General features: G+C 49.7%; 1 protein-coding gene across 1 annotated transcript in view; it reads right to left on the bottom strand.

Moving 5' to 3' along the window:
• Positions 1–6,796: 6,796 nt before the first annotated feature.
• The window catches only part of LOC140189992 (uncharacterized), a 33,967-nt gene continuing 15,742 nt past the window's right edge, over positions 6,797–25,021 (bottom strand). The window contains 4 exon segments of the mRNA XM_072246376.1: positions 6,797–7,976; positions 9,432–9,549; positions 16,864–17,015; positions 17,915–18,037. Coding sequence (XP_072102477.1) covers positions 7,722–7,976; positions 9,432–9,549; positions 16,864–17,015; positions 17,915–18,037 — 648 coding nt within the window. The 3' untranslated portion in view covers positions 6,797–7,721.

The raw sequence follows: 25,021 nt of genomic DNA, 5'->3' as shown, positions 1-25,021 counted from the left end.
CGGGTGCGCTCCAGTCTACATTAACGGAGACATAGTGGAGAAAGTGTCCAGTTTCAGGTTTCTGGGAATACACATCTCAGAAGACCTTACATGGTCCACTAACACCAGTACGATAGTTAAGAAAGCATAGCGACGCTTGTTTTTCCTCAGGACGCTGAAGAAAGCTGGTTTACCTGAACAGATGCTGGTGACCCTTTTACCGCTGCACCATAGAGAGCATCTTAACATACTGCATCTCTGTGTGGTATCTCCGTTGTACAGCAGCTGATAGGAAAGCACTTCAGCGGGTCGTCTCTAGCGCACAGAAGATCATGGAGACACAGCTCCCAGCCCTGGAGGACACCTACAGCTCTCGCAGCCTAAGGAAAGCTACAAGCATCTGTAAGGACAATACACACCCATGCAATCATCTGTTTGAACTTCCTCCATCTGGCAGACGTTGTAAGATTTTCAATGCCCGCACTTCCAGACTGAAAAAATAGCTTTTTCCCCCAGAGCTATAACTGCTCTGAGCCAATCGATCAAGCATCATCCATCAATTTGTTATATTGCTACTTTAATACTGGTTTTCTGGCTGTCATGCATCTGAGTTGCGTTTTTGTACTGGCTGGACATTGCTTGTACTGGCTGGTTACTTGATTTTAATTACCGTTTATTTATTTTATTTGCTGTTTTATAGCATTGAGATTGCAAACTCATTTTCGCTGTGTTGGTGCATGACAAATTGTACTATGCAATAACAATAAAGATATTCCAAGGAGGGCGCGGTTGAGATGACCTGCTGTCAGTCTCGCATCCTCTGGTCATAAGCAGACATAAGGGGACAGGACAACCTACATCTCCGGCTCACGCAGGACCAGACCTGTCAGCCGCCTCCGAAGAAGGCAGAGGAATGTCTCTACGCAGGCAGAATACAATTGCCCTGATGTCAGGCAGCCCTGACGCACCCCCTTCCCAAAGCTAAAGGGCTCTGTCAAGGATTCAGTAACCGTTATCAGGCGCTCCGCAGCTGCATGCAACACGCGCGACAAAATGCGGTCCGAGGCCGAACGCGTGCCGAGTCCCGAGCAGGCCTCAAACGCCTTATCCTGATCGAGAGAGAGAGAGGGAGAAAGGATGACTGACAGGCCAGCGTCGCGGGAAAGGTGTATCAGGTCTCGGAGGAGGTGGATATTGTCCTGAATGGACTGGCCCGGGACCGTGTAGGAATGGTCTGGGCGGAGCCCAGGCGGTCGGGCTTTGTCCGTGCAAAGATCTTACATTCGGTGCACCGGAGAGACACTGGGCGCCAATCTCAGGCGGCGAAGATCCTCCTGCTTCGGCAGCAGGACCACGACCGCCCTATGCCAAGAGAGGGGCATCTCACCTGTCGCCAGGCTTTTCGCTCAGGACTCTGGTGTAGTCGGCAACCAGCGCGTCCCAGTAGACCCGGAGGAAATCCACAATCAACCCGTCCAACCCCGGGGACTTAACTCCTTCGGAGTCCCGGGATGGGGGTAGGGAAAAGCGAGGCCCTGTGGTACCCTCCTGTACCACAACAGTGGACTTCTCAACCTGGGGTAATTCTTACGAGTATGCCCAAACTCCTTGGAGGCATGGCAGCGCATCCGGCCCGTGGCTTAGCGGATCTGGCAGGGCTCCTTCCCGTGTCACACATTAAACTATCCCGCAGCATCTCCCGGTTCCGGCTCCCTGAATACCTCCGACCGAAGGTCTACACACGTTCAAAACCACCTCCCCTTGGGTGGAGCGGCATACGGACGTCCGGCGACCTCACCTCCACCAGGCGATGGAGGAGGTATGGAGGAGATCTACTTCGTGGAGGTGACGCTGCTCGTTATAGAGGGTCACCTCCCGCACGGGGCCCGTAGCCGTCCCAACCGGCACGAAGACCCTTTGGACATTTATCCCCCTACGCGGGGCCAAGGACACCTCTCCAGCGGACCCGTAAGTAATAAGGGACCTCTGGTGCATCTTGCCGATCCCAATAACGCCCTTTCCCCCACCCACAGCCATGATAGCTCACTTCTCCTCAGCACTCAAGGGATTGCGGTTCTTTGGAGTCAGTCTGAACGGTGGTGGTTGTTGTTGCGTCGGAACTAGTTCCTGGCATTTTGCAGATGCCGCTCGCCATGTTAAAGCCCTACGCTGTCAGAAATCAAACGCCGTGGAATTTAAAACTCAGTCACAACATTTTGCGAAGGGCAGTTCCTTTAAGAAGAGAGAAAGGACAGGAATCTCGTCCAGGCAGGCAGTGCGATGAAACTCCGGCGCTGGCCACCCCCCCCCCCCCCCCCCGGGCGGCCCCGTCCGAGCCAAAGTCAAGGAGTCACCGCAAAACTCTTCATCCGGCCGTCCCGGGCCGTGCCCTCCAGGTGGGAGAGGGTTTACCGATGTTCGCAGCGGGAGAAATCCGTCCCAGTTCCCAGTAAAAGATCCGGACACGAACTGTCACAGTCGCTGCCGCGGCCTGAACACAGGCTCAGTAAAACAGTCTTCCTTCGAGAAGAAAACTTGCTGCAGTCCACTGCCAAAGATGAAACTGCGCATTTCCTCCGTCCCCGCCACCGTTCTTCAGGCTTTATTCCCGAAGTAAATGGACTTGTTACGAGAGCTCACAGACCAACAAATGTCCCACAACGTGGCGCTCCCTCACCGCCCCTCCCGCTGTGCGGCGCCTGGGTTGAAGGGTCTGAGTGCCTGATGTGGTGATCTGGGAGAGACCGAGTCCATCAGTTGGCCAGATGTGGCTGTGACCCTGGGCCGCAGTCAGGGAGTGGTCAGGCTGGCAGTGGGGGCGAAATGTTCCACTTTAATTAAGGTTTCACTGTTTCACTATTGATTGAGATACCAGCAGTGATTGATAAGTTCGTGGCCTAAGGTAGAACGAGATGAGTTATAAAGCTCTCGTTACATCACGTGCAGTTCAACTCCTTGCGTGATTACGCAGAAAGTTTGAAGTTAACAACTCATCAGGGGTGATTGATACGTTCGTGGCTTAAGGTAGAACGAGATGAGTTATTAACTTCGAATTTTCTGCATAATCACTCAGAGTTGAACTGCATGTGTATGTAATGAGAGCTGTATCACTCATCCTCGTCTCCCTTGGGCCACGAACTTATCAATCGCCCTTCGTACAGCGGGGGATAGGCTCTTCCGGCCCTTCCAGACGGCAATCCGACTTAATCGCGGGACAATTTGTAATGACCAGCTAACCTATCAACCTGTGCGTCTCTGGAGTGTGCGAGGAAACCAAGCACCGGTCATGGGGAGAACGTACAGACAACGCCGGGAACTGAACCCGGTTCGGTGGGACTGTAAAGTGCTGTGCTACGGCGCCGCCTTAGTGCGCAGCTGCAGCAATGACGAACAGGCTTGGATGTGATTGGTGAAATGATTTAAAAACTTGTAAATCACATTAGCTCTCTCCTGCGCAGGTCCCTGCATTTCCCTGACACCTAGCCCCTCCCTGATCCTCCATGGACAATGGCTATGGAGGAGAGACCACTGTTGTGGCTGTGCGCAGCAAGATCCCACAAGTAGACAGACGATAAGGCATAAGAAGATCAATTAGGCCATTCGCTTCATCAAGTTTGCTCTGCCATTCCATCAACCCCATCTATTTTCCCCCTCAACCCCATTCTCATGCCCTACCCCTGACCTCTGATACCCTGACCAATCAAGAACACATCAACCTCTGCTTTAAATCTACCCAATGACTTAGTCTCCATGTGGCAACTAACTCTGGCTAAAGAAATTTCTCCTCATCTCTGTTCTGAATGGACATTCCTCCATTATGAGGCTGCGCCCACTAATCCCGGACTCCTCCACGAGAGGAAACATCCTCTCCACATCCACTCATTTTTACAGGCATCCGTTAGTCTCGTGAGACCATGGATTTGCTCCTTGGAAGGTTGTATGGAAGACCGGCAGTTGCCCATGCTGCAAGTCTCCCCTCTCCACGACACCGATGTTGTCTAAGGGAAGGGCACTAGGGCCGATACAGCTTGGCACGGGTGTGGTTAAATGCCTTGCTCAAGGACACAACACGCTGCCTCAGCTGAGGCTCGAACTAGCGACCTTCAGATCACTGGACCGACGCCTTAACCACTTGTCCACGCGCCAGCACTCTAGGTCTTTCAATATTCAGTAGGTTTCAATGAGATACGCCCCCCACCCAATTCTTCTAAACTACAGCGAGTACGGGCCCAGAGCTATCAAACAGTCCTCACGCATTAACCCATTCATTCCCAAATCATTCTCATGAACCTTCTCTGTTCGAAGCTCAGGAGAAAGATGAAAACACGAAAATATGAATAAGGAGTGGAGGGGAGAGGAGGGATAGAGAGGACTGACATTCACCAGCCAGAGTTGAGAGAGAAAGGAGTATGCAGAGATTCCTTTTTTCCCGCAAATCTTAAGATCTTTTTTCCTCACATAGCACGATTGAGAATGCACTTGAGTAAGGAACCAACGTTTTCGGACCATAGCACATAGGAGCAGAAAAATGCCATTTGGCACCTCGAGTCTGCTCCACCATTCAATCATGGCTGGCCCTTTTCTCTCTTCCTCAGCCCCACTCCCCGGCCTTCTCCCCTTAACCCTTGATGCTGTGTCCAATCAAGAATCTAGCTCTGCCTTAAATACAACCAGCGACCTGGCCTCCATAACTGTGCGTGGTCAAAGAGAATCCCACAAATTCTCCACCCTCTGCCTAAAGAAATCACTCCACATATCTGTTTTAAATGGACACCCCTCTATCCAGAGGCTGTTCCCTCTTGCCCGAGACGCTCCCATTATGGGAAACATACTTTCCACATCTACTCTGTCTAGGCCTTTCAACATTCGAAAGATTTAAATGAGATCTCCCCTCATCCTTCTGAATTCCAGTGAATACACACCCAGAACTGCCAAATATTCCTTGAGTGATAACCATTTCGTTCCCAGAATTATCCTTGTGAACTGCGCCTGGACCCTCTCCAATGCCAGCACATCTTTTCTTAGATGAGGAGCCCAAAACTGTTCACTATACTCAAGTTGAGGCCTTACAAAACCTTGGCATTACATCAACCTCTAACACTGCATTTGCCTTCCTCACCACCGACACCACCTGCCAGCTAACCTTTAGGATGTTTTGCACAAAGGCTTCTAAGTCCCTTTGCATCTCATATTTTTGGATTCCCCTCCATCCATATAGAAAGTAGTCTGCACATTTATTTCGACTACCGAAGTGCATGACCAGGCATTTTCCAACTTTCTTGCCCATTCTCGTAATATGTTTAAGTCCTTCTGCAGCCTTCCTGTTTCCTCAACACTACCTGCCCCTCCACCAAACTTCGTATCATCTTCAAACTTGGCAAGAAAGCCATCTATTCCATCATTTAAACCATTGATATACAGCATAAAATGAAGCGGTCCCAACACTGACTCCTATGGAACACCGCTAGTCACTGGCAGCCAACCAGAAAAGGAAACTGTTTTTCCCACTCGCTGTCTCCAACCAATCAGCTAATGCTCTAACCTCTAACTTTCCTGTAATCCCATCGGCTCTGAACTTGGCAAGCAGTCTCCTGTGCAGCACCTTGTCAAACGCCTTCTGAAAGTCCATATATGCAACATCCACTGCATCCCCTTTATCTATCCTACTTGTAATCTCCTCAAAGAATTCCAACGCATAAGGTGATAGGTACTGAGCCAGATCCACTGCGGTCAGATTGAGCGACAGGACTGTCAGGAGAGTCTGACCAGCCTCCAGTTTCTCAAGTTCTTCACACTCAAACTCATATTTCAGATATTGAGGAGCCCTGTCCTCACCCACCATTAGAAACCTCCCTCTCTGAAACCACCTCTGGCTCCTACAGCCTTCCATGTCTCTGAAACTACCTCCCTCGCCTTCATCTCTGTGCACCCCTCTAGCCCCTACATCCCTCCCCATCTCTCTAACCTCCTCTCTCTCCATCTGTATGAACTCCCTTCAGCCCCGACACCCCACCCTGTCTCTGTAACATCCAGCTCTTACAACGCTTCCTATCCTCATATACCCCTCTTCCTACACCCTTCCCCATCTCTGAGACCCCCTCCCTCCCCTACACACTCCTGCCTTTGTTACACCCTCCCTCCACTACACCCCTTCCCGTCTGTGCCCCTCCTCCCTCCCTTACAATCCTCGCCACCACTGTGACCCCACCTCCTTCCCCTACAAACCTCCCTCCTCTACTCCACTCCCTCTACACCCTCCCTGCTTCTGTGACCCCTCCTTCTCCTCCACTCCTCCTTGTCTCTGGCTCCTACAACCCTCTGTATCCTCATAACCCCCTTCCTCCCATACACTCCTTCTCATCTGTGACTCCCCTCCCTCCCCTACAAATCTCCTCATCACTGTGACCCACTTTCCCCATCTCTGTAACCCCCTCTCTCCCTTACACCCCTCCCCGTTCCTGTAACTATCTTCCTCCCCTACACCTGTTCCCATCTCTGTAACCCGTATTGGTCCCTCCACCCCTCTGTGTTTATGTATATCCCTCACTCCCGTACATCTCTCCCCGTTTCTTTGACCCCCCCTCCCACACCAGAACCCCATCTCTTGGCCTCCCCACTTTGGGACTCTTGTAGCACTTGCGATTTCTAGACAAGGTGTGCATGGCGAGGACTGGCTCTCTGAAGGCCGACGGACCAGCGGGCACCAAAGGGCTGGACCCAGAGCACAGTGCTTCACGTCATGTGATGGTGCTGTGGCTGAAGTCATTGCAAAGAGACAGATAAGTCGGTTACAGAGAGAATCACCGAGGCACTGAAGGTGGCTTCGATAGTTTATTCGTTGCGTGAAGCCCACCAACGTCGGTGGCTGGGTGGGAGAGCAGGGAACCCGAACACTTGCCGCTGGTCTTCGGATTGACCATCCCAGGGAGCTCTCAGGAAATGGGACAAGGCGTTGGGATCGGTGATTCCCAGCCAGGGCTTTTGAGTCAAGGACAGTGCCAGTGCTGGAGAGTCCCTGGGCCGATGGATCACTGTCCGGGGACTACCAGCTTTAATCTCCATTGTCCCACTTCCTGAGGGCCCTCCTTTCCACGGAGAGGAGTGAGGTTCCGGTTCTTTGGTCAACCTACGGACCAAGACATTCGGGGACTTGAAATATATGATTATTATTTCTATTAATAATGGCAGATTCATGGCAGGGAGAGTTTTTTCTTCCTTCTACCGTCTGTGTGAGATGATGGGACTTTTGAGAGACTTTGAGACTTTTTTTTAACATGCCCATGGTCTGTTCTTCATCAAATTACAGTATTGCTTTGCACTGTTGTAACTATATGTTATAATTATGACGTTTTTGTCAGTTTTTCAGTCGGTTTGTCTTGTGTTTCTGTGATATCATTCTGGAGGAACATTGTACCATTTCTGAATGCATGCACTACTAAATGCCAATAAAAAAGGAATGCGTATCCTCATAATCTAATTTAATCTAATCGAATGGAATATTAATTATTTTGTAACAGCCTTCTTTTCTGACATCCTAATTATGTATACTGTGTGCGACCGTTGGCTCTGTGTTTTGCCCCTTGGCCCCGCAGGAACGTTGCTTCATTTAGTTGTATTCATATGTATCATTGAGTGACAATTAAATTTGAACTTGGTCTTGGAGCCTGAGGTCCTGAACTTGGATCTGAAACTTCGAACCTGGATTTGGGATTTGGGTCTGCAGTCTAGGGGCTGGTCTCCTGCTAGGTGCTGCCCTCCACTGCTTCCTCCTCTGATCCGACCACTGAGCGAGTGAGGCAGGCCACCGAGGGAGAGACACAGCCACCAGCCCCTCTTCTCCGGCTGGGAGCTGTAAGGCTTCGGCTCCCTCACTCCCGGGGCCAGCTTCTCCGGCTGGAGACCCCGATCACACAGCAGGCCAGTCGGAGGCCTGCATTTCCATGCAGTGCGCTGCCGGGCTCGTCGTGGTGGCCCAGGTCATCCTCGTCCTCGTGAATCTGTCGCAGGGAACATGAGGTGGGTGTCAGTGGCAGGAGTGCAGAGCACAGTACAGGCTGCGTGGCAACTTCGCCTGTACCGACCAGGAACAGCCTCCCCGACAACACCCTCCTCCACTGCACCCTCAGTGTTTCCGTGCATCATCCCGACCCTATATCCCTCACCATCTCAATGACACCCTCCCTCCCATTCACCCCTGCCTGTCTCTGTGACTCCCTCCTTCCCCTACACCCCTCCTGTTTTCTGTGACCGCGTCCAACCTCTACATTCCCTCCAGCTCTGTGACCCCTCCCTCCCCTACACCCCTCACTGTCTCTGTGATCCCTTATCTATTTCCCCTACACCGCTCCCCATCTCTGTGACCCCTCCCTCAACTACTCCCCTCGCCATCTCTGTAACACCCTCCCTCCCCTACACCCCTCTCGTCTCTGTGATCCCCTCCCTCCCTACACCCCTCGCTGTGTCTCTGACCCTCTCCCTCTTTACACCCCTCTCTGTCTCTGTGACCCCTCCCTCCCCTACACCCCTCACTGTCTCTGTGATCCCTTATCTATTTCCCCTACACCGCTCCCCATCTCTGTGACCCCTCCCTCAACTACTCCCCTCGCCATCTCTGTAACACCCTCCCTCCCCTACACCCCTCTCGTCTCTGTGATCCCCTCCCTCCCTACACCCCTCGCTGTGTCTCTGACCCTCTCCCTCTTTACACCCCTCTCTGTCTTTGTGACCCCTCCCTCCCCTACACCCCTCACTGTCTCTGTGATCCCTTATCTATTTCCCCTACACCGCTCCCCATCTCTGTGACCCCTCCCCCAACTACTCCCCTCGCCATCTCTGTAACACCCTCCCTCCCCTACACCCCTCTCGTCTCTGTGATCCCCTCCCTCCCTACACCCCTCGCTGTGTCTCTGACCCTCTCCCTCTTTACACCCCTCTCTGTCTCTGTGACCCCTCCCTCTCCTACACTTTTCCCAGTCTCTGTGATACCCCCCCTCCTCTATACAACTCCCAGTGTCTGTAACCTCTCCAGTTCCTACACACCTCCCCATTCTAGTGACGCTCTCTGGCCCCTATATCCCTCAGTAACCTCTCTACTCCTAATATGACAATTTCTCCTCATTGACCCTCCCGCAGTGCAGTACTCACTTGTGCCCCTCCTTCAGTACGGCACTCCCTCATGCCCCTCCTGCAGTGTGGCACTCCCTCATGCCCCTCCTGCAGTGTGGCACTCCCTCACAGCCCCTCCTACAGTGTGGCACTCCCTCACTGCCTCTCCCTCAGCACCCATACATTGTATGTGGCAGATCTCCCCAGGAGAGTTCATACCCCGGAGTTGAAACCAGTCTGCGTAATTTAAATGGGGGAGGGTGCTGTGAATTATTCCCCACCTTCTTTCTTTATGCCTCAACAGCCTACGAGGAGACATCTCAAACGCCCTCCCCACCTTCACTCACCACGACAGAACGGCCAATGACTGAGTGAGCCCCATGGAGCCGGAGGTGCATTTGTACTGTTGTTTGATATATGTCTCCTGTGGCGTTGGGTTGAAAATTCCCCAGGTCTCCTGCGTGACTGTGGGAAGAATAGAACAAGACCGAGAACGTGTCGGCTCCCGCAGACTCTCCCGGGTTAACACAAGTGCCATTCTTTCCTCTAACCCGCCGTAGACATTTGCCCTCACGTTAAACATCACACGTGGGTTCGAGTGGTCGGCCAGGGCTGCGTGTTGTGTCTTTAGCAAGGCACTTAACCTCACACTGCTCCAGTCCACCCAGCTGAAAATGGGTACCGGCAAATGCTGGGGGTTCACCTCGCGATAGACTGGCGTCCTATCGGGGGGGGGGGGGGAGGGGAGGGGAGTCTCGTACTCTCAGTCGCTTCACACCACGGAAACCGGCATAAGCACCGGCCTGATGGGTCACAAAGGCTCGGGACAGACTTTGACTTTGACTAAACATCACAGTTCGAATCCAGGGAATCCAAAAGCAGCTGGAAGACCGGTCGGGTGGGGAGTCGGGGCCGTGGGTACCTGGAAGCTGAGGTTGCCGGGGGGGACGGGAGGAGGTGGGACAGAGGGTGATGGGAGGGGGTGACTGCAGCAGAGGGTGAGGAAGGAGGCTGAGGGTCACAGGAGGGAGAGGGTGACGGGATGGGGAGATGGGAGGGGAAGAGGTCTAGAGGGTGACTGGAGGCAGAGGGTGACTGGAGGGGGTGACAGCAAGGGAGGGTGGATCCGGAGTTAGGTTTTGTTATTAGAAGGCTGTGACCAGTGTGTACTGCAGGGACAGGTGCTGAAACCCTGCTATATACTGCACAGATTTCAGTATGGGTGGGTGACCGGGCTGGGGTGAGGGGGTAGTCCAAAATCAGGCTAATTGGACAGAGCCGTGCCAGATGCATGCTATTCCTGACGAATGGTGTCTGGTGTGCTTTGGGAGATGGAATGGGTGCAGGATATCGGTGTCGGAAAGGTGCAGCGGGTAGAGCTCACAGAAGTGGCCCAGATTCCATCCTGATCTCCGGCGCTGTCTGTCTGTGGAGTTTACACCCTGATGGAGCCATGCATCTGTTCTCTACCTGCTTTGTATTCTCGGTTGTGTGTTCACTATGTGCATTATGGTGAGTGGTCACAGGAGGAGCCTGGTAAAAACTAAGGGATTAAGTTGCGCATTGGTGCCTTCCTCGGGGCGGTTGGGAGCTCCGACATATGTCACGTCTTTTGTTGACCGCTCAATTTCACTTAGTTTCATCACTTCAAGATTGTATGTTTGCTACTTGCTAATAAAGGATCGAATTCAGCAGTTCTCCGACTCTTGGAGCAATCGCTGTTGGAGTGAGTGTCATACGAGTATAACAAATCTGCGGCGGTCGCCAGCAGTGGCAATTGGTTAGTTAGAACTGGCCGCACACACATTCTTCCTATGATCATGGGGGCTTTCCTTGGGTGCTCCAGACTCCTCCCAAATCCCAACAATGTACATGGTGGTGGGTTAATTGGCTGCTGGAGATTGTCCACAGTGTGCATGGGTGAGGGGTGGTGTCTAAGAGAAAGGGGCGGGCAGGAATGTGGGGAATGGAAGTGATAGATTAGTGTAGTTGGGTTGTTGAAGGTCAGTGTGGACTAGGTGCCCTGAAGGGACAGTTTCTGTACAATATCGCTCCATTACAACACAGAGAATTAGAGGCCCTAAACTAGAACTGAGGTTTACGCTCACTGTTCACTCTATGCTGCGCGGTCGCGCAGTGACTAAAATGCTCACGCGTACATAGGCTTTGTTGCCGTGCATCTGGAATTTTCTTTTAATATAATGTTAATATAAAACGCCACGCAGTTTTCAGGCCGTGTAAACATTTCCTGCTCAGAGCAACGGTTGGTTCGCGCAGCTGTAAAAAAAATTAGCAGGAACGTTTTGTGCGTCCGAGCATAACGAAGATGACACTGCAGGTAGAGAGCGTGGAGAAGATGGCACAGAGGACACCGTCTTAAGCAGCCAGGGCACAGAATATTAGAGCTGGGAGGGCATGACTGGAGTACCATGTACCTTTCTGTTCACCAGTCTAAGTGAAGGATGGGATTGTACTAGAGGGAGTGCAGAGGAAACTCATGGGGTTGACACCCGGTATGGAGTGTTTCATTAACAGAGACATTGAAGAGGCTGGGTTTATTTTCCCTCTAGCGGAGGAGGCTGAGTATCCAAAATTAGAGGCAGAGTGAAAAAGGATCTATTGCTCCGGGTGTATATGATGAACAAACTCTTCTCAGGCTTCCTGCCGGGTGCTGGTATCGATTATAGCCGGTGTTTCGATGGCAAACTCTGCCACCTTCATCAGGGATGTTGCCTGGGCATGTCTAGTCCGGTAGTATTTCTACCCTGTAGTCCCACCCTCCTGATTGGTTAGTCCTCATCCAATCCGGTTTCTGCTCTCCATCTTGGGTCATGGGTTTCCATGACTTCATCGTGTGAGTAAGGGGTGAAACAGGAAGACTGGATGCCCCCCAAGGCTGGCAGGTCATGTCGGAACTGAACACCACTCCAGAGAGACCACAGACTGACCGTGTCCAAATTCTGGTCACCACATTACAGCAGTGATGGGACCCAGAGAGTTGAGGACCACCATGTTTCTGTGAGGAAGGACAGGAATGACAAGGCTTGAGAACTTTGGACCATCAGAGATATCACAGATTTAGACAACAAAGGGGAGGTTTACCTAACATTATAGAGCTGAAAGGAGTGCTTAAGGAGCATTACGGAAAGAGAAAGGAACAGGGAATTAGGAAATGTTCTAAAACGTCTTCGGTAAATGGGATTGAATGTCCCTGAAGGTAGAATTAAATGTCTCTGGCAAGTAGGACCAAACATCTCTGCAGGTGGAATTAAACATCTCTGCAGGTGGAATTAAACATCTCTGCAGGTAGGATAAAACGTCCCTGGCAGGTGGGATTAAATGTTCCTGACAGGTAGTATAAAATATCCCTGGCAAGTGGGATTAAATGTTCCTGACAGGCAGGATTAAACATCCCTGACAGGTAGGATAAATTGTCCCCGACAGGTAGGATAAAATGTCCCTGGTAGGTTAGTCTATATGTCCCTGTCAAGTGGGATTAAATGTCCCTGTCAGGTAGAATTCAACACTTCCGGCAGGTAGGATCAAAAGTCCCCAGTAGGTAGGATTAATCGTACCCAGTAGGTTGGATTGATTGTCACTGGCAAGTCGGTTTACAGAGAATCCAAAGGCATTTCAGATTAATAGTAAAATAAGGATATTGTTATGGACAAGGCAGGGGTTAAGGCTGCACATGGACAAAGGAGGTAATTTCTGGAGTTAGAGGAAGTGAATGAGTTATTAAAGATGTATTCACCAAGGAGATGGATATGGGGGAAGAGTGAGATTGAGGAGTGGGATGCTGGTATTTGAGGGACGTAAGTAACACAAAGGAGGAAGTGTTAAAAGTCTTGATGGACATTAAGGTGGGTAAAGGTCCATAGCCTGATTGAATCTGTCCTAGGTTATTGAGGGAGTTAAGAGAGATTACTGGGGCTTGACAGAGATTTCTGTACCCTCTCTATCCACAGACATGGTTCCAGAGGACTGGCGAGTAGCCAGTGTCATTCCTTTGTTTAAGAAGGGCAGTAGAGACAAAGTAGGGAATGTTTGACCAATGAGCTGTATGCTAGTGGTAAGGAAATCAGTGGACAAGATCTTAGGGAGGAGACATGAGAGCACCCGGTAAAGCATAGTGCTATTGGTGTGACTTTGTGCAGCATGGTGGATGCTGTATACATGGACTTCAGTACAACTTACTACAAGTTCCCTCACAATAGGCTGATCCAGAACATGGGAATCATGGAGACTGGATTCTAAACTGGCTTGGGCACAGGAGACAGAGGGTAGTGGTGGAGGGAATTACCTTACGACTGCAGGACTGTGACCGCTGGTGCCGCACAAGGAATAGTGATGCAGCTCTCAGTCTATACTGTAAATGACATTGCCAAGGAGCGATGCCTCGAAAGGTGGCATCCATCATTAAGGACCTCATCACCCAGGGCATGCCCTTTTCTGATTGCCGCCATCAGGAAGGAGGTACAGGAGCCTGAAGGCACATACTCAATGACTCAGGAACAGCATCGCTCTGCCATCAGATTTCTGAATGGCCTTTGAAGCCATAGACTCATAGAAAAGTACAGCACAGGAACAGGCGCTTTGGCCCATCTAGTCTATGCTGCCCACTCCCATCTGCCTGCACTGGGACCACAGCCGTTCATAGCCCTCCATACCCCTCCCATCCACGTACCTATCCAAACTTGTCTTAATCCGAACAAGAGTCTTTCATGATCGTGACATCCGAACAGACACCAAAATGTTAGCGTACAAAGCAGTGGTAATCCTAACGCTCCTGCATGCATCAGAAACCTGGACAACATACCGACAACATCTGAAGGCACTTGAAAAGTTCCATCAACGCTACCTTCAAAACATCTTAAATATCAGCTGGGAAGATAGGAGAACCAACGCCAGTGTGCTAAATGAAGCAAAACAACAAGCACTGAAGCCTACGTCATCAAGAACCAACTAAGATGGAGTGGTCATGTTGTTCGGATGAAAGACGAATATCTGCTGAAACAAATCTACTCCCAGCTTAAAGGAGGCGGACAACAGAAGAGATTCAAAGACGTCTTAAAAGCCAACATGAAGAAATGTAACATCGACATCAACAAGTGGGAAACCAATGCCAAGGACAGGAATTTCTGGCGAGCCATCATCCGAGAAGGAACAGCAACTTTCGAAGCCAACAGATGTGCAGAATTAGAAGAAAAGGGAAGAAAATGGAAAGAGAGGCAGCAACAACTAAAGCCCGATCTGCCATCTGGAAATACCTGTCCTGAATGCGGAAGAACTTTCAAAGCCAAGATTGGACTCATAAGCCACTTGAGAGCCTGTAAGTAGATCAACAGGACAAAGACCATCATCCTCGACCTCGAGGGATAGCCACCACGACGAACCGTTGAAAATAAACTCGCATTCCACATTCTCACCATCCTCTGAGTGAAGAACAGAATATTACCTCACTACTTTTTAAAAGAAGCTTTTTGCACTATTTAATTTAGCTTTATATATATATTTACTGTATTTTGCAGTTTTTATTACTACATAATTGCAATCTACCACCACATAACAATAAATTTCAGAACATATTAAACCTGATTCTGACTTAGTCAAAGCTGTAGATGGGTGCTTCAAAGAATCTGTTGGGGGGAGCTCAGTGATCAGCACCTCTGTGGAACCAAAGTCCTGAATCCCGACCCTGCATAATCCACGCAGACGGTTGATATAGCAGGTCTCCAGACGACACCAATTGGTGAGTTGCTGAGGAAGGTCGGTAGAGGATTCAGCAGGATATACCCCAGCTGGAAATGTGGACTGGGAAGTAAAAGTGAGGTCAGATGGAACAGGGGATGAGACAGTAAATGGCAGTACCCTCAGGAGAGGGATCTTGGAGTGCAAGTGCACAGCTTCCTGAAAATGACAACATAGAAACATAGAAAAACTTACAGCACAATACAGGCCCTTCAGCCCACAATGCTGTGCTGATCATGTACTTACTTTAGAAATTACCTAGGGTTACCCATAGCCCTCTATTTTTCTAAGCTCCATGTACCTATCCAAGAGTCTCTTAAAAGACCATATCGTTTCTGCCTCCACCACCGTTGCCGGCAGCCCATTCCACGCACTCACCACTCTGTGTAAAAAACTTACTCCTGACATCTCCTCTGTACCTGATTCCAAGCTCCTTCAAACTGTGCCCTCTCGTGTTAGCCATTTCAGCCCTGGGAAAAAGCCTCTGACTATCCATACGATCAATGCCTCTCATCATCGTATACACCTCTATCAGGTCACCTCTCATCCTCCGTCGCTCCAAGGAGAAAAGGCCGAGTTCACTCAACCTATTCTCATCAGGCATGCTCCCCAATCCAGGCAACATCCTTGTAAATCTCCTCTGCACCCTTTCTATGGTTTCCACATCCTTCCTGAAGTGAGATGACCAGAACTGAGCACAGTACTCCAAGTGGAGTCTGACCAGGGTCCTACGGAGCTGTAACATTACCTCTCGGCTCTTAAACTCAATCCCACGGTTGATGAAGGCCAATGCACCGTATGCCTTCTTAACCACAGAGTCAACCTGCGCAGCAGCTTTGAGTGTCCTAAGGGCTCAGACCCCAAGATCCCTCTGATCCTCCAAACTGCCAAGAGTCTTACCATTAATACTATATTCTGCCATCATATTTGACCTGCCAAAATGAACCACCTCACACTTCCCTTGGTGAACTCCATCTGCCACTTTCAGCCCAGTTTTGCATCCTATTGATGTCCCGCTGTAACCTCTGACAGCCCTCCACACTATCCACAACACCCCCAACCTTTGTGTCATCTGCAAATTTACTAACCCATTCCTCCACTTCCTCATCCAGGTCATTTATAAAAATCACGACGAGAAAGGGTCCCAGAACAGATTCCCGAGTCACACCACTGGTCAGCGACCTCCATGAAAAATATGACCCAGCTACAACCACTCTTTGCCTTCTGTGGACCAGCCAGTTCTGGATCCACAAAGCAATGTCCCCTTGGAAGCCATGCCTCCTTACTATGGCATACATACCTTCATCAGTAGGTGTGTTGAATAGAAGCAGGGAACTCATATATAACTTTGGTAAGGCCTCAGTTGGAGTATTGTGTGTAATTGTGGTTGCTACATGATAGAATGATGTGGGGGCTTTCGAAACTGGGGCTCCAGGATGTAACTGGGATTGGAGGATATGAGCGAGAGAGTCATAGAGCAATATAGCATAGATACAGGCCCTTCAGCCCAACCAAGCTATGCCAACCATGGTGCCCACCCAGCTAGTCTCAATTCCTCCAAGCCTTGTCCTCCAAATGATTCTTATATGATACTCTTGTACGGCATCTGCCTCAACCAATCCCTCTGGCAGCTCGATCCAGACACTCACCACCTCTGGGTGACAAAGTTGCTCCTCAAGTCTCCTTTTAAATCTTTCCCCTCTCACCCTAATCCTATGCACTCGAGTTTTGGACTCACCTACCCCGCGGAAAGGCTGTTACCACCACCATGACCACCACCATCATCATCATCATCACCACCACCATCATCATCACCACCACCACCACCATCATCATCAACACCAGCACCACCACCATCATCATCATCATCACATGATGTATCGAATGACGTGGGTGATCATGATCTCATGACCATGATTGTTCTTGGCTAATTTTTCTGGATTTTCCTGAGATCCCTCATGACCGAGAGAGAGCAGGACGTTCCCGGGGGTTCGACACCCTCCCCACAAGACCCTGCATTTGACTTACCCACCATGTCGCTTGTTGTGAGGGTTGTAGTGCCTTCCCAATGTATCACACCCTCTTGTCAAATCTCCAAACTCATGGATGTGGATACCATGAGCCTGCTGGCTGGTTGGAAATCCATGAAGGTCCAAAAGGATTTCAGTCCCATCACTTCTCTGTGTCACCAGGCATGGAAATTAGTAGATTGTAATCCCACAATATATTCCCAAACACCCGGGGTCAGACTGCTCCATCTCCACATTGCCCCATCACAAACTCTCGGGGTCAGACACAGTGAAACTTCCTCCACACCATCCCATCACACACTCCCAGGGTCAGATACAGAGAGAAACTTCCCCTACATCATCCCATCACACACTCCCAGGGTCAGATACAGAGTGAAACTCCCTCTATACTGTCCCATCACGCACTTCCAGCGTCAGGCACCGAGTGAAGCTCCCTCCACACCATCCCGCCACACACTCCCGGGGTCAGAAACAGAGTGAAGCTCCCTTCACACCGTCCCATCACACACTCCTCGGGTCAGACACAGTGAAACTCTCTCCACATCGTCCCATCACACACTCCCGGGGCCAGACATAGAGTGAAACTTCCTCCACACCATCCCATCACACACTCCCAGGGTCAGATACAGAGAGAAACTTCCCCTACATCATCCCATCACACCCTCCCAGTGTCAGATACAGAGTGAATCTCCCTCTATACTGTCCCATCACACTTCCAGCGTCAGACACCGAGTGAAGCTCCCTCCACACCATCCCGCCACACACTCCCAGGGTCAGAAACAGAGTGAAGCTCCCTCCACACTGTCCCATCGTACACTCCCGGGGTCAGATACAGTGTGAAGCTCCCTCCACACCGTCCCATCACACACAGCCAATGTCAAACATAGTGTGAAGCTTCCTCTACACTGTCCCATCACAAACTCCCGGAGTCAGACACAGAGTGAGTGTCCCTCTACACCATCTTAACACACATAACCCAGGGTCAGGCAGAGTATGAAGCTCTCTCTACATCACACATTCCATCACACATTCTCGAGTCAGAATCTCACCTGTCTTCGGAAGTAGATGTTTCCAGATATAGAAGTCGCATTTCTGGGCAACTGGCTGTTGGGCATCACATGACAGACAGCGTGTGAGGTGCGTGGGTGATCATCCTGGAATGGTCCCTGGGTCTGGAAGACACAAAGGTGCAAAGTCCAGCCCTCGCTGTCAACGGCAGCAACTGTGTCCCTGGGCCTGGTCACCGAGGGATGTTCCGAAGGAGGGCGGGGTGGTGAGTGTCGCGCCTGGAGGGGCACATGTGTCCAGGCAGCAGAAGGCGCGGCTGCCTCAGGGTGTGGTGGGAAAAATGGGGACTGACTGAGAGGAGCATGTAGATTGGGAGATCTGGATGAAGAGGGCCAGTTCTTGTAAACTAATCCAGTTTGCTTACCTTTGACCCATGTTCCTCCAAATCTTTCCGAGCTGTTCAAACTAACATTGTAATCGTACACTCTACCACTTCTAGTGGCAGCTCAGTCCACATTTCCACAGCCCTCTGTGGAGAAACGTTCCCCTCTAAGTCTTACATCACACACCTTAAACCTGCATCCTCCACTTTTCCACTCCCCCCTTCCGGGGGCCATCCATGTTCTGTACTCCCCTTATAATTAGAACCTTTGTAAGTGCAGCCTCCTTTGCTCCTGGGAAAAGAGCCGCAAACTGTCCAGTTTCAGAAGATTCAAGCCCACCCACCCCGCCCCAGAACATCCTTGTGAATCTGTACTGTAATCTCTCTGGTTCAATCACATCCTAACGAGGGTGTGGCGGTCAGGGCTGTACACAAGGTCTCCAGCGTCTTTTCACCCACATCTTGTACACCTTTTAACACGGTTGGGTTGAGCTGTCCCCCGATCTTGGCAATTTGCTTCCAAGCGTTTCGACACCATGCGAGGGAACATCGTCAGTGCTCCATTGATCAACAAAACGTTTGCAAGTAAGTCGCCAAGATCGGGAGAACAACCATCAACCCGCTGAGCTACGCATCTTCCACTTTACTTCCAGCCCTTTAACGTGACATCTCAACGCTTGTACTCAGTACCCTGGACAATGAAGGGATTCAAGACAGATGCCCCCTGAACCAGCCTGTGTGACCGTCTGGTCACTTTGTGTTTTACAACACTGTACCGACCCGGGTTCAGCTAGTAAAATGCAACATCTCACACTGACTTCCTGACTTAAACTCCACCAGCCATTCCTTTGCCCGCTGTCGCTGTTAACGTGATCCTGTTGTAAGCTTGGAGAATGTCCCTCACTCTCCACCATCAACTACTCGTGCATTCGCATGCATTCTCGTCCACATTGTTAATACGGATGACCAGCAGTATCACTGATCGCTGGAGCACACGACTGGTCACAGTCCTCCGATCTGAGAAGCGGGGCGGTGTGGTGCTGCCACCCAGTGTTCGCTCGGCAGAAGTGAAGCTATACTGTGTTCAGCTGCAGATTTCTCTGGCATTCATGGAGTCAGGGTCTGGTCGATTTTTTATTTCGTGGCAGTTTTTTACTGATATCCTACATGTACCTGTTATCTTTATGTGCTACGTGTGCTTTATTCTGTGAGTGACCGTTTGTATTGTGTTTTGCACCTTGGTCCTGGAGTAACGCTGACTGTGTTTATGGATTTAATAATGTATTTATTGAGATAAAATGCAGAATAGGCCTTAAGACAGTTCGAGCTGTGCCATTTGTTACAGTGTGTCACAGGGAGTGTTGTCACTGTACTGTATGTTAGGGTGTGTAATAGTACAGTTGTTACACAGTACAAAAACATCACCACTCCCTGTGTCACACCCGAACACACAGTACAGTAACAAAACCACTCCCTGTGACACACCATAACACACAGTACAGTAACAACATCACTCCCTGTGACACGCTCTGAAACACAGTACAGTAACACTACTCCCTGTGACCCATCCTAGCACACAGTACAGTTACACTCCACCCTGTGACACAGCCTAACACACAGTACAGTATCAACACTACTCCCTGTGACCCATCCTAACAATCAGAACAGTAACACCACTCCCTGTGACACACCGAAACACACAGTATAGCAACTAAACCAGTTCCTGTGGCACATTCTAACAAACAGTAGAGTAACAACACCACACCCTGTGGCACACTCTGACACACAGCACAGTACAGACTCCCTGCGACACACTCTAACATACAGTACAGTAACACCACTCCCTGTGACACACCCTAACACAAAGCACAGTAACAACACCACTCCTTTTAATGCACTCTGTCACACAGCACAGTAACACCACTCCTGCGACACATTCCGACACACAGTACAGTAACACGTCTCCCTATGACACACCCTAAAACAGAGTAGTGTAACACCACTCCCTGTGACACACTCTAACACACAGTACAGTAACACAACAAGTCTCTGTGAAACACCTTAACATAGAGTATGGTAACAACACATGTTTCTGTGACTCATCCTAACACACAGCACAGTAACACCACTCACCGTGACACATCCCAACACACAGTACAGTAACACAACTCCCTGTGACACACCATAATGCACAGAGTAACCACGCCCTCCGTGACACACCATAACAAAGAGTACAGTAACTACACCACTCTCTGTGAAACATCCTAACAGACAGTACAGTAATAACACAACTCCCTGTAACACACCCTAACACACAGTAGAGCAACAACACTGGTGCCTGTGAAACATCCTAACACAGAGTTCAGTAGCAACACCACTCCCTGTGAGACACCTTCTGACACACAGAACAGTAACACCACACCCTGTAACACACTGTAGTAAACAGTACAGTAACTACACCACTTCCTGCGACACATCCTAACACAGAGTAGAGTAACATACTCCCTGTGACACACCCTAACACACCATTCCCAGTGACAAAGCCTAACACACAGCACGGTAACAAACCAACTCCCTGTGACACGCTCTAAGAGACAATGCTGTAACAGCACTCCCTGTGACACACCCTAACACACAGTACAGTAACAACACCACTCCCTGTGACATGCCATAACACACAGTACAGTAACACAACAAGTCCCTGTGAAACACCTTAACACACAGTACGGCAACAACACCAGTCCCTGTGACTCATCCTAACACACAGTAGAGCAACAACACGTCCCTGTGAAACACCCTAACAGAGTTCAGTAGCAACAACACTCCCTGTGACACACTCTGACACACAGTACAGTAACACAACTCTCTGTGACCCATCCTAAAACAGAGTGCGTTTTCAAAACCAGTCCCTGTGAAACGCCCTAACATACAGTACAGTACCAACAGCACTCCCTGTGACCCATCCTGACACACAGTACAGTATCAACACAGGTCCATGTGATATACCTCAACACACAGTACAGTAACAACACCAGTCCCTGTGACACACTCTGATGCACCGTACAGTAATATTGATTGGCACCTGATTAGTTCCAAGGGTTTAGATGGGGCAGAGTTTGTTAAGTGTGTCCAGGACGGATTCCTGTCACAGTATGTGGACAGGCCGACTAGGGAGAATGCCATACTAGATCTAGTACTAGGTAATGAACCGGGTCAGGTCACAGATCTCTCAGTGGGTGAGCATCTGGGGGGACAGTGACCACTGCTCCCTGGCCTTTAGCAGTATCATGGAAAAAGATAGAATCAGAGAGGACAGGAAAATTCTTAATTGGGGAAGGGCAAATTATGAAGCTATAGGGCTAGAACTTGTGGGTGTGAATTGGGCTGATGTTTCTGCAGGGAAATGTACTATGGACATGTGGTCGATGTTTAGAGATCCCTTGCAGGATGTTAGGGATAAATTTGTCCCGGTGAGGAAGATAAAGAATGGTAGGGTGAAGGAACCATGGGTGACAAGTGAGGTGGAAAATCTAGTCAGGTGGAAGGCGGCAGCATACATGAGGTTTAGGAAGCAAGGATCAGATGGGTCTATTGAGGAATATAGGGAACCAAGAAAGGAGCTTAAGAAGGGGCTGAGAAGAGCAAGAAAGGGGCATGAGAAGGCCTTGGCGAGTAGGGTAAAGGAAAGCCCCAAGGCATTCTTCAATTATGTGATGAAAAAGGTATGACAGGAGTGAAGGTAGGACCGATTAGAGATAAAGGTGGGAAGATGAGCCTGGAGGCTGTGGAAGTGAGCGAGGTCCTCAATGAATACTTCTCTTGGGTATTCACCAATGACAGGGAACTTGATGATGGTGACGACAATATGAGTGAGGTTGATGTTCTGGAGCATGTTGATATTAAGGGAGAGGAGGTGTTGGAGTTGTTAAAATACATTAGGACAGATAAGTCCCCGGGGCCTGACGGAATATTCCCCAGGCTGCTCCACGAGGCGAGGGAAAAGATTGCTGAGCCTCTGGCTAGGATCTTTATGTCCTCGTTGTCCTCGGGAATGGTACAGGAGGATTGGAGGGAGGCGAATGTTGTCTCCTTGTTCAAAAAAGGTAGTAGGGATAGTCTGGGTAATTATAGACCAGTAAGCCTTACGTCTGTGGTGGGAAAGCTGTTGGAAAAGATTCTTAGAGATAGGATCTATGGGCATTCAGAGAATCATGGTCTGATCAGGGACAGTCAGCATGGCTTTGTGAAGGGCAGATTGTGTCTAACAAGCCGGATAGAGTTCTTTGAGGAGCTGACCAGGCATATAGATGAGGGTAGTGCAGTGGATGTGATCTATCTGGATTTTAGTAAGGCATTTGACAAGGTTCCACACGGTAGGCTTATTCAGAAAGTCAGAAGGCATGGGATCCAGGGAAGTTTGGCCAGGTGGATTCAGAATTGGCTTGCCTGCAGAAGGCAGAGGGTGGTGGTGGAGAGAGTACATTCAGATTGGAGGATTGTGACTAGTGGTGTCCGACAAGGATCTGTTCGGGAACCTCTACTTTTTGTGATTTTTATTAACGACCTGGATGTGAGGGTAGAAGGGTGGGTTGGCAAGTTTGCAGAGGACACAAAGGTTGGTGGTGCTGTAGATAGTGTAGAGGATTGTCAAAGATTGCAGAGAAACATTGTTAGGATGCAGAAGTGGGCTGAGAAGTGGCAGATGGAGTTCAACCCTGAGAAGTGTGAGGTGGTACATATTGGAAGGACAAACTCCAAGGCAGAGTACAAAGTAAATGACAGGATATTTGGTAGTGTGGAGAAGCAGAGGGATCTGGGGGTGCATATCTACAGATCTCTGAAAGTTGCCTCACAGGTGGATAGGGTAGTTAAGAAAGCTTATGGGGTGTTAGCTTTCATAAGTCGAGGGATAGAGTTTAAGAGTTTCAATCTAATGATGCAGCTATATAAAACTCTGGTTAGGCCACACTTGGAGTACTGTGTCCAGTTCTGGTCGCCTCACTATAGGAAGGATGTGGAAGCAGTGGAAAGGGTTCAGAGGAGATTTACCAGGATGCTGCCTGGTTTAGAAAGTATGCATTATGATCAGAGATTAAGGGAGCTAGGTCTTTACTCTTTGGCGAGAAGGAGGATGAGAGGAGACATGATAGAGGTGTACAAGATAAGAGGAATAGATAGAGTGGATAGCCAGCGCCTCTTCCCCAGGGCACCACTGCTCAATACAAGAGGACATGGCTTTAAGGTAAGGGGTGGGAAGTTCAAGGGGGATATTAGAGGAAGGTTTTTTACTCAGAGAGTGGTTGGTGCGTGGAATGCACTGCCTGAGTCAGTGGTGGAGGCAGATACACTAGTGAAGTTTAAGGGACTACTAGACAGGTATATGGAGGAATTTAAGGTGGGGGCTTATAAGGGAAGCAGGATGTGAGGGTCGGCACAACATTGTGGGCCGAGGGCCTGTACTGTGCTGTACTATTCTATGTTCAATGTAACAACACCACTCCCTGTAACACACCCTAACACACAGAGCGGTAACAACACCACTCGTGACCCATCCGAACACGCAGTACAATAACAACAGCACTCCCTGTGAAACGCAGTAACACACAGTACAGTAACTACACCGCTCCCTGTGACACATCCTAACAGCCTGTACGGTAACAACACTCCCTGTGACACATCCTAACATACAGTACAGAAACACCACTCCGTGTGAAACACCATAACAGACAGTACTGTAACAACAGCAGTACCTTTGACACACTCTGACACATCGTACTGTAACAACACTATTGCCTGTGACCCATCTTAACAGACAGTATAGTAACACCATTCCCTGTGACCCATCCTAACACAGTACTGTAGCAACACCACTCCCTTTGACAGACTCTGACACACCGTACAGTAACAACACTATTCCCTGTAACCCATCCTAAAACACAGTACAGTAATTCCATTCCCTGTGACACACTGTAACACACAATACAGTAACTACACAGCTCCCTGTGACACACCGTAACACACAGAACAGTAGCAACACCATTCCCTGTGACACAGTCTAACACACAGAACAGTAACAAAACAACTCCGTGAAACACTGAGAGACAGTTCAGTAACACCAGTCCCTGTGACACACCCTAACACACAGTACAGTAACACCAGCATTTCCAGTGACACACCCTAAGACACAGTAGAGTAACGTCACCACTCCCTGTGACACACCATAACACACAGTACAGTAGTAACATTACTCCTTGTTACACACTGTAGCACAGAGTACAGTAACTACACCACTTCCTGTGACAGCATCCTAACACAGTACAGTGACAACACCACTCCCTGTGACACACCCTAACACACAGTACAGTGACAACACCACTCCCTGTGACACACCCTAACACACAGTACTGTAACATCAGTACTCCCGGTGACACACTCTGACACACAGTACAGTAACACCACTCCCTGTGACCCATCCTAACACACAGTACAGTAACAACACCACTCCCTGTGACACACCCTAACACATACTACAATAACAACACTCCCTGTAACACACTCTGACATACAGTACAGTAACAACGCTCCGTCACACACCGTAGCACACAATACAGATGCTACACCACTGCATGTGACACACCCTAACACACAGTATAGTAACTACACCACTCTCTGTGACACACCCTACACATAGTACAGTAATAGCACAAGACCCTGTGAAACACCTTAACAGACTGTACGGTAACAACACCACTCACTGTGACCCATA

The sequence above is a fragment of the Mobula birostris genome, chromosome 29 (genome assembly GCF_030028105.1).
Source record: "Mobula birostris isolate sMobBir1 chromosome 29, sMobBir1.hap1, whole genome shotgun sequence".
Classification (NCBI taxonomy): Eukaryota; Metazoa; Chordata; class Chondrichthyes; order Myliobatiformes; family Myliobatidae; genus Mobula; species Mobula birostris.
This window is presented reverse-complemented; position numbering and strand designations above follow the sequence as displayed.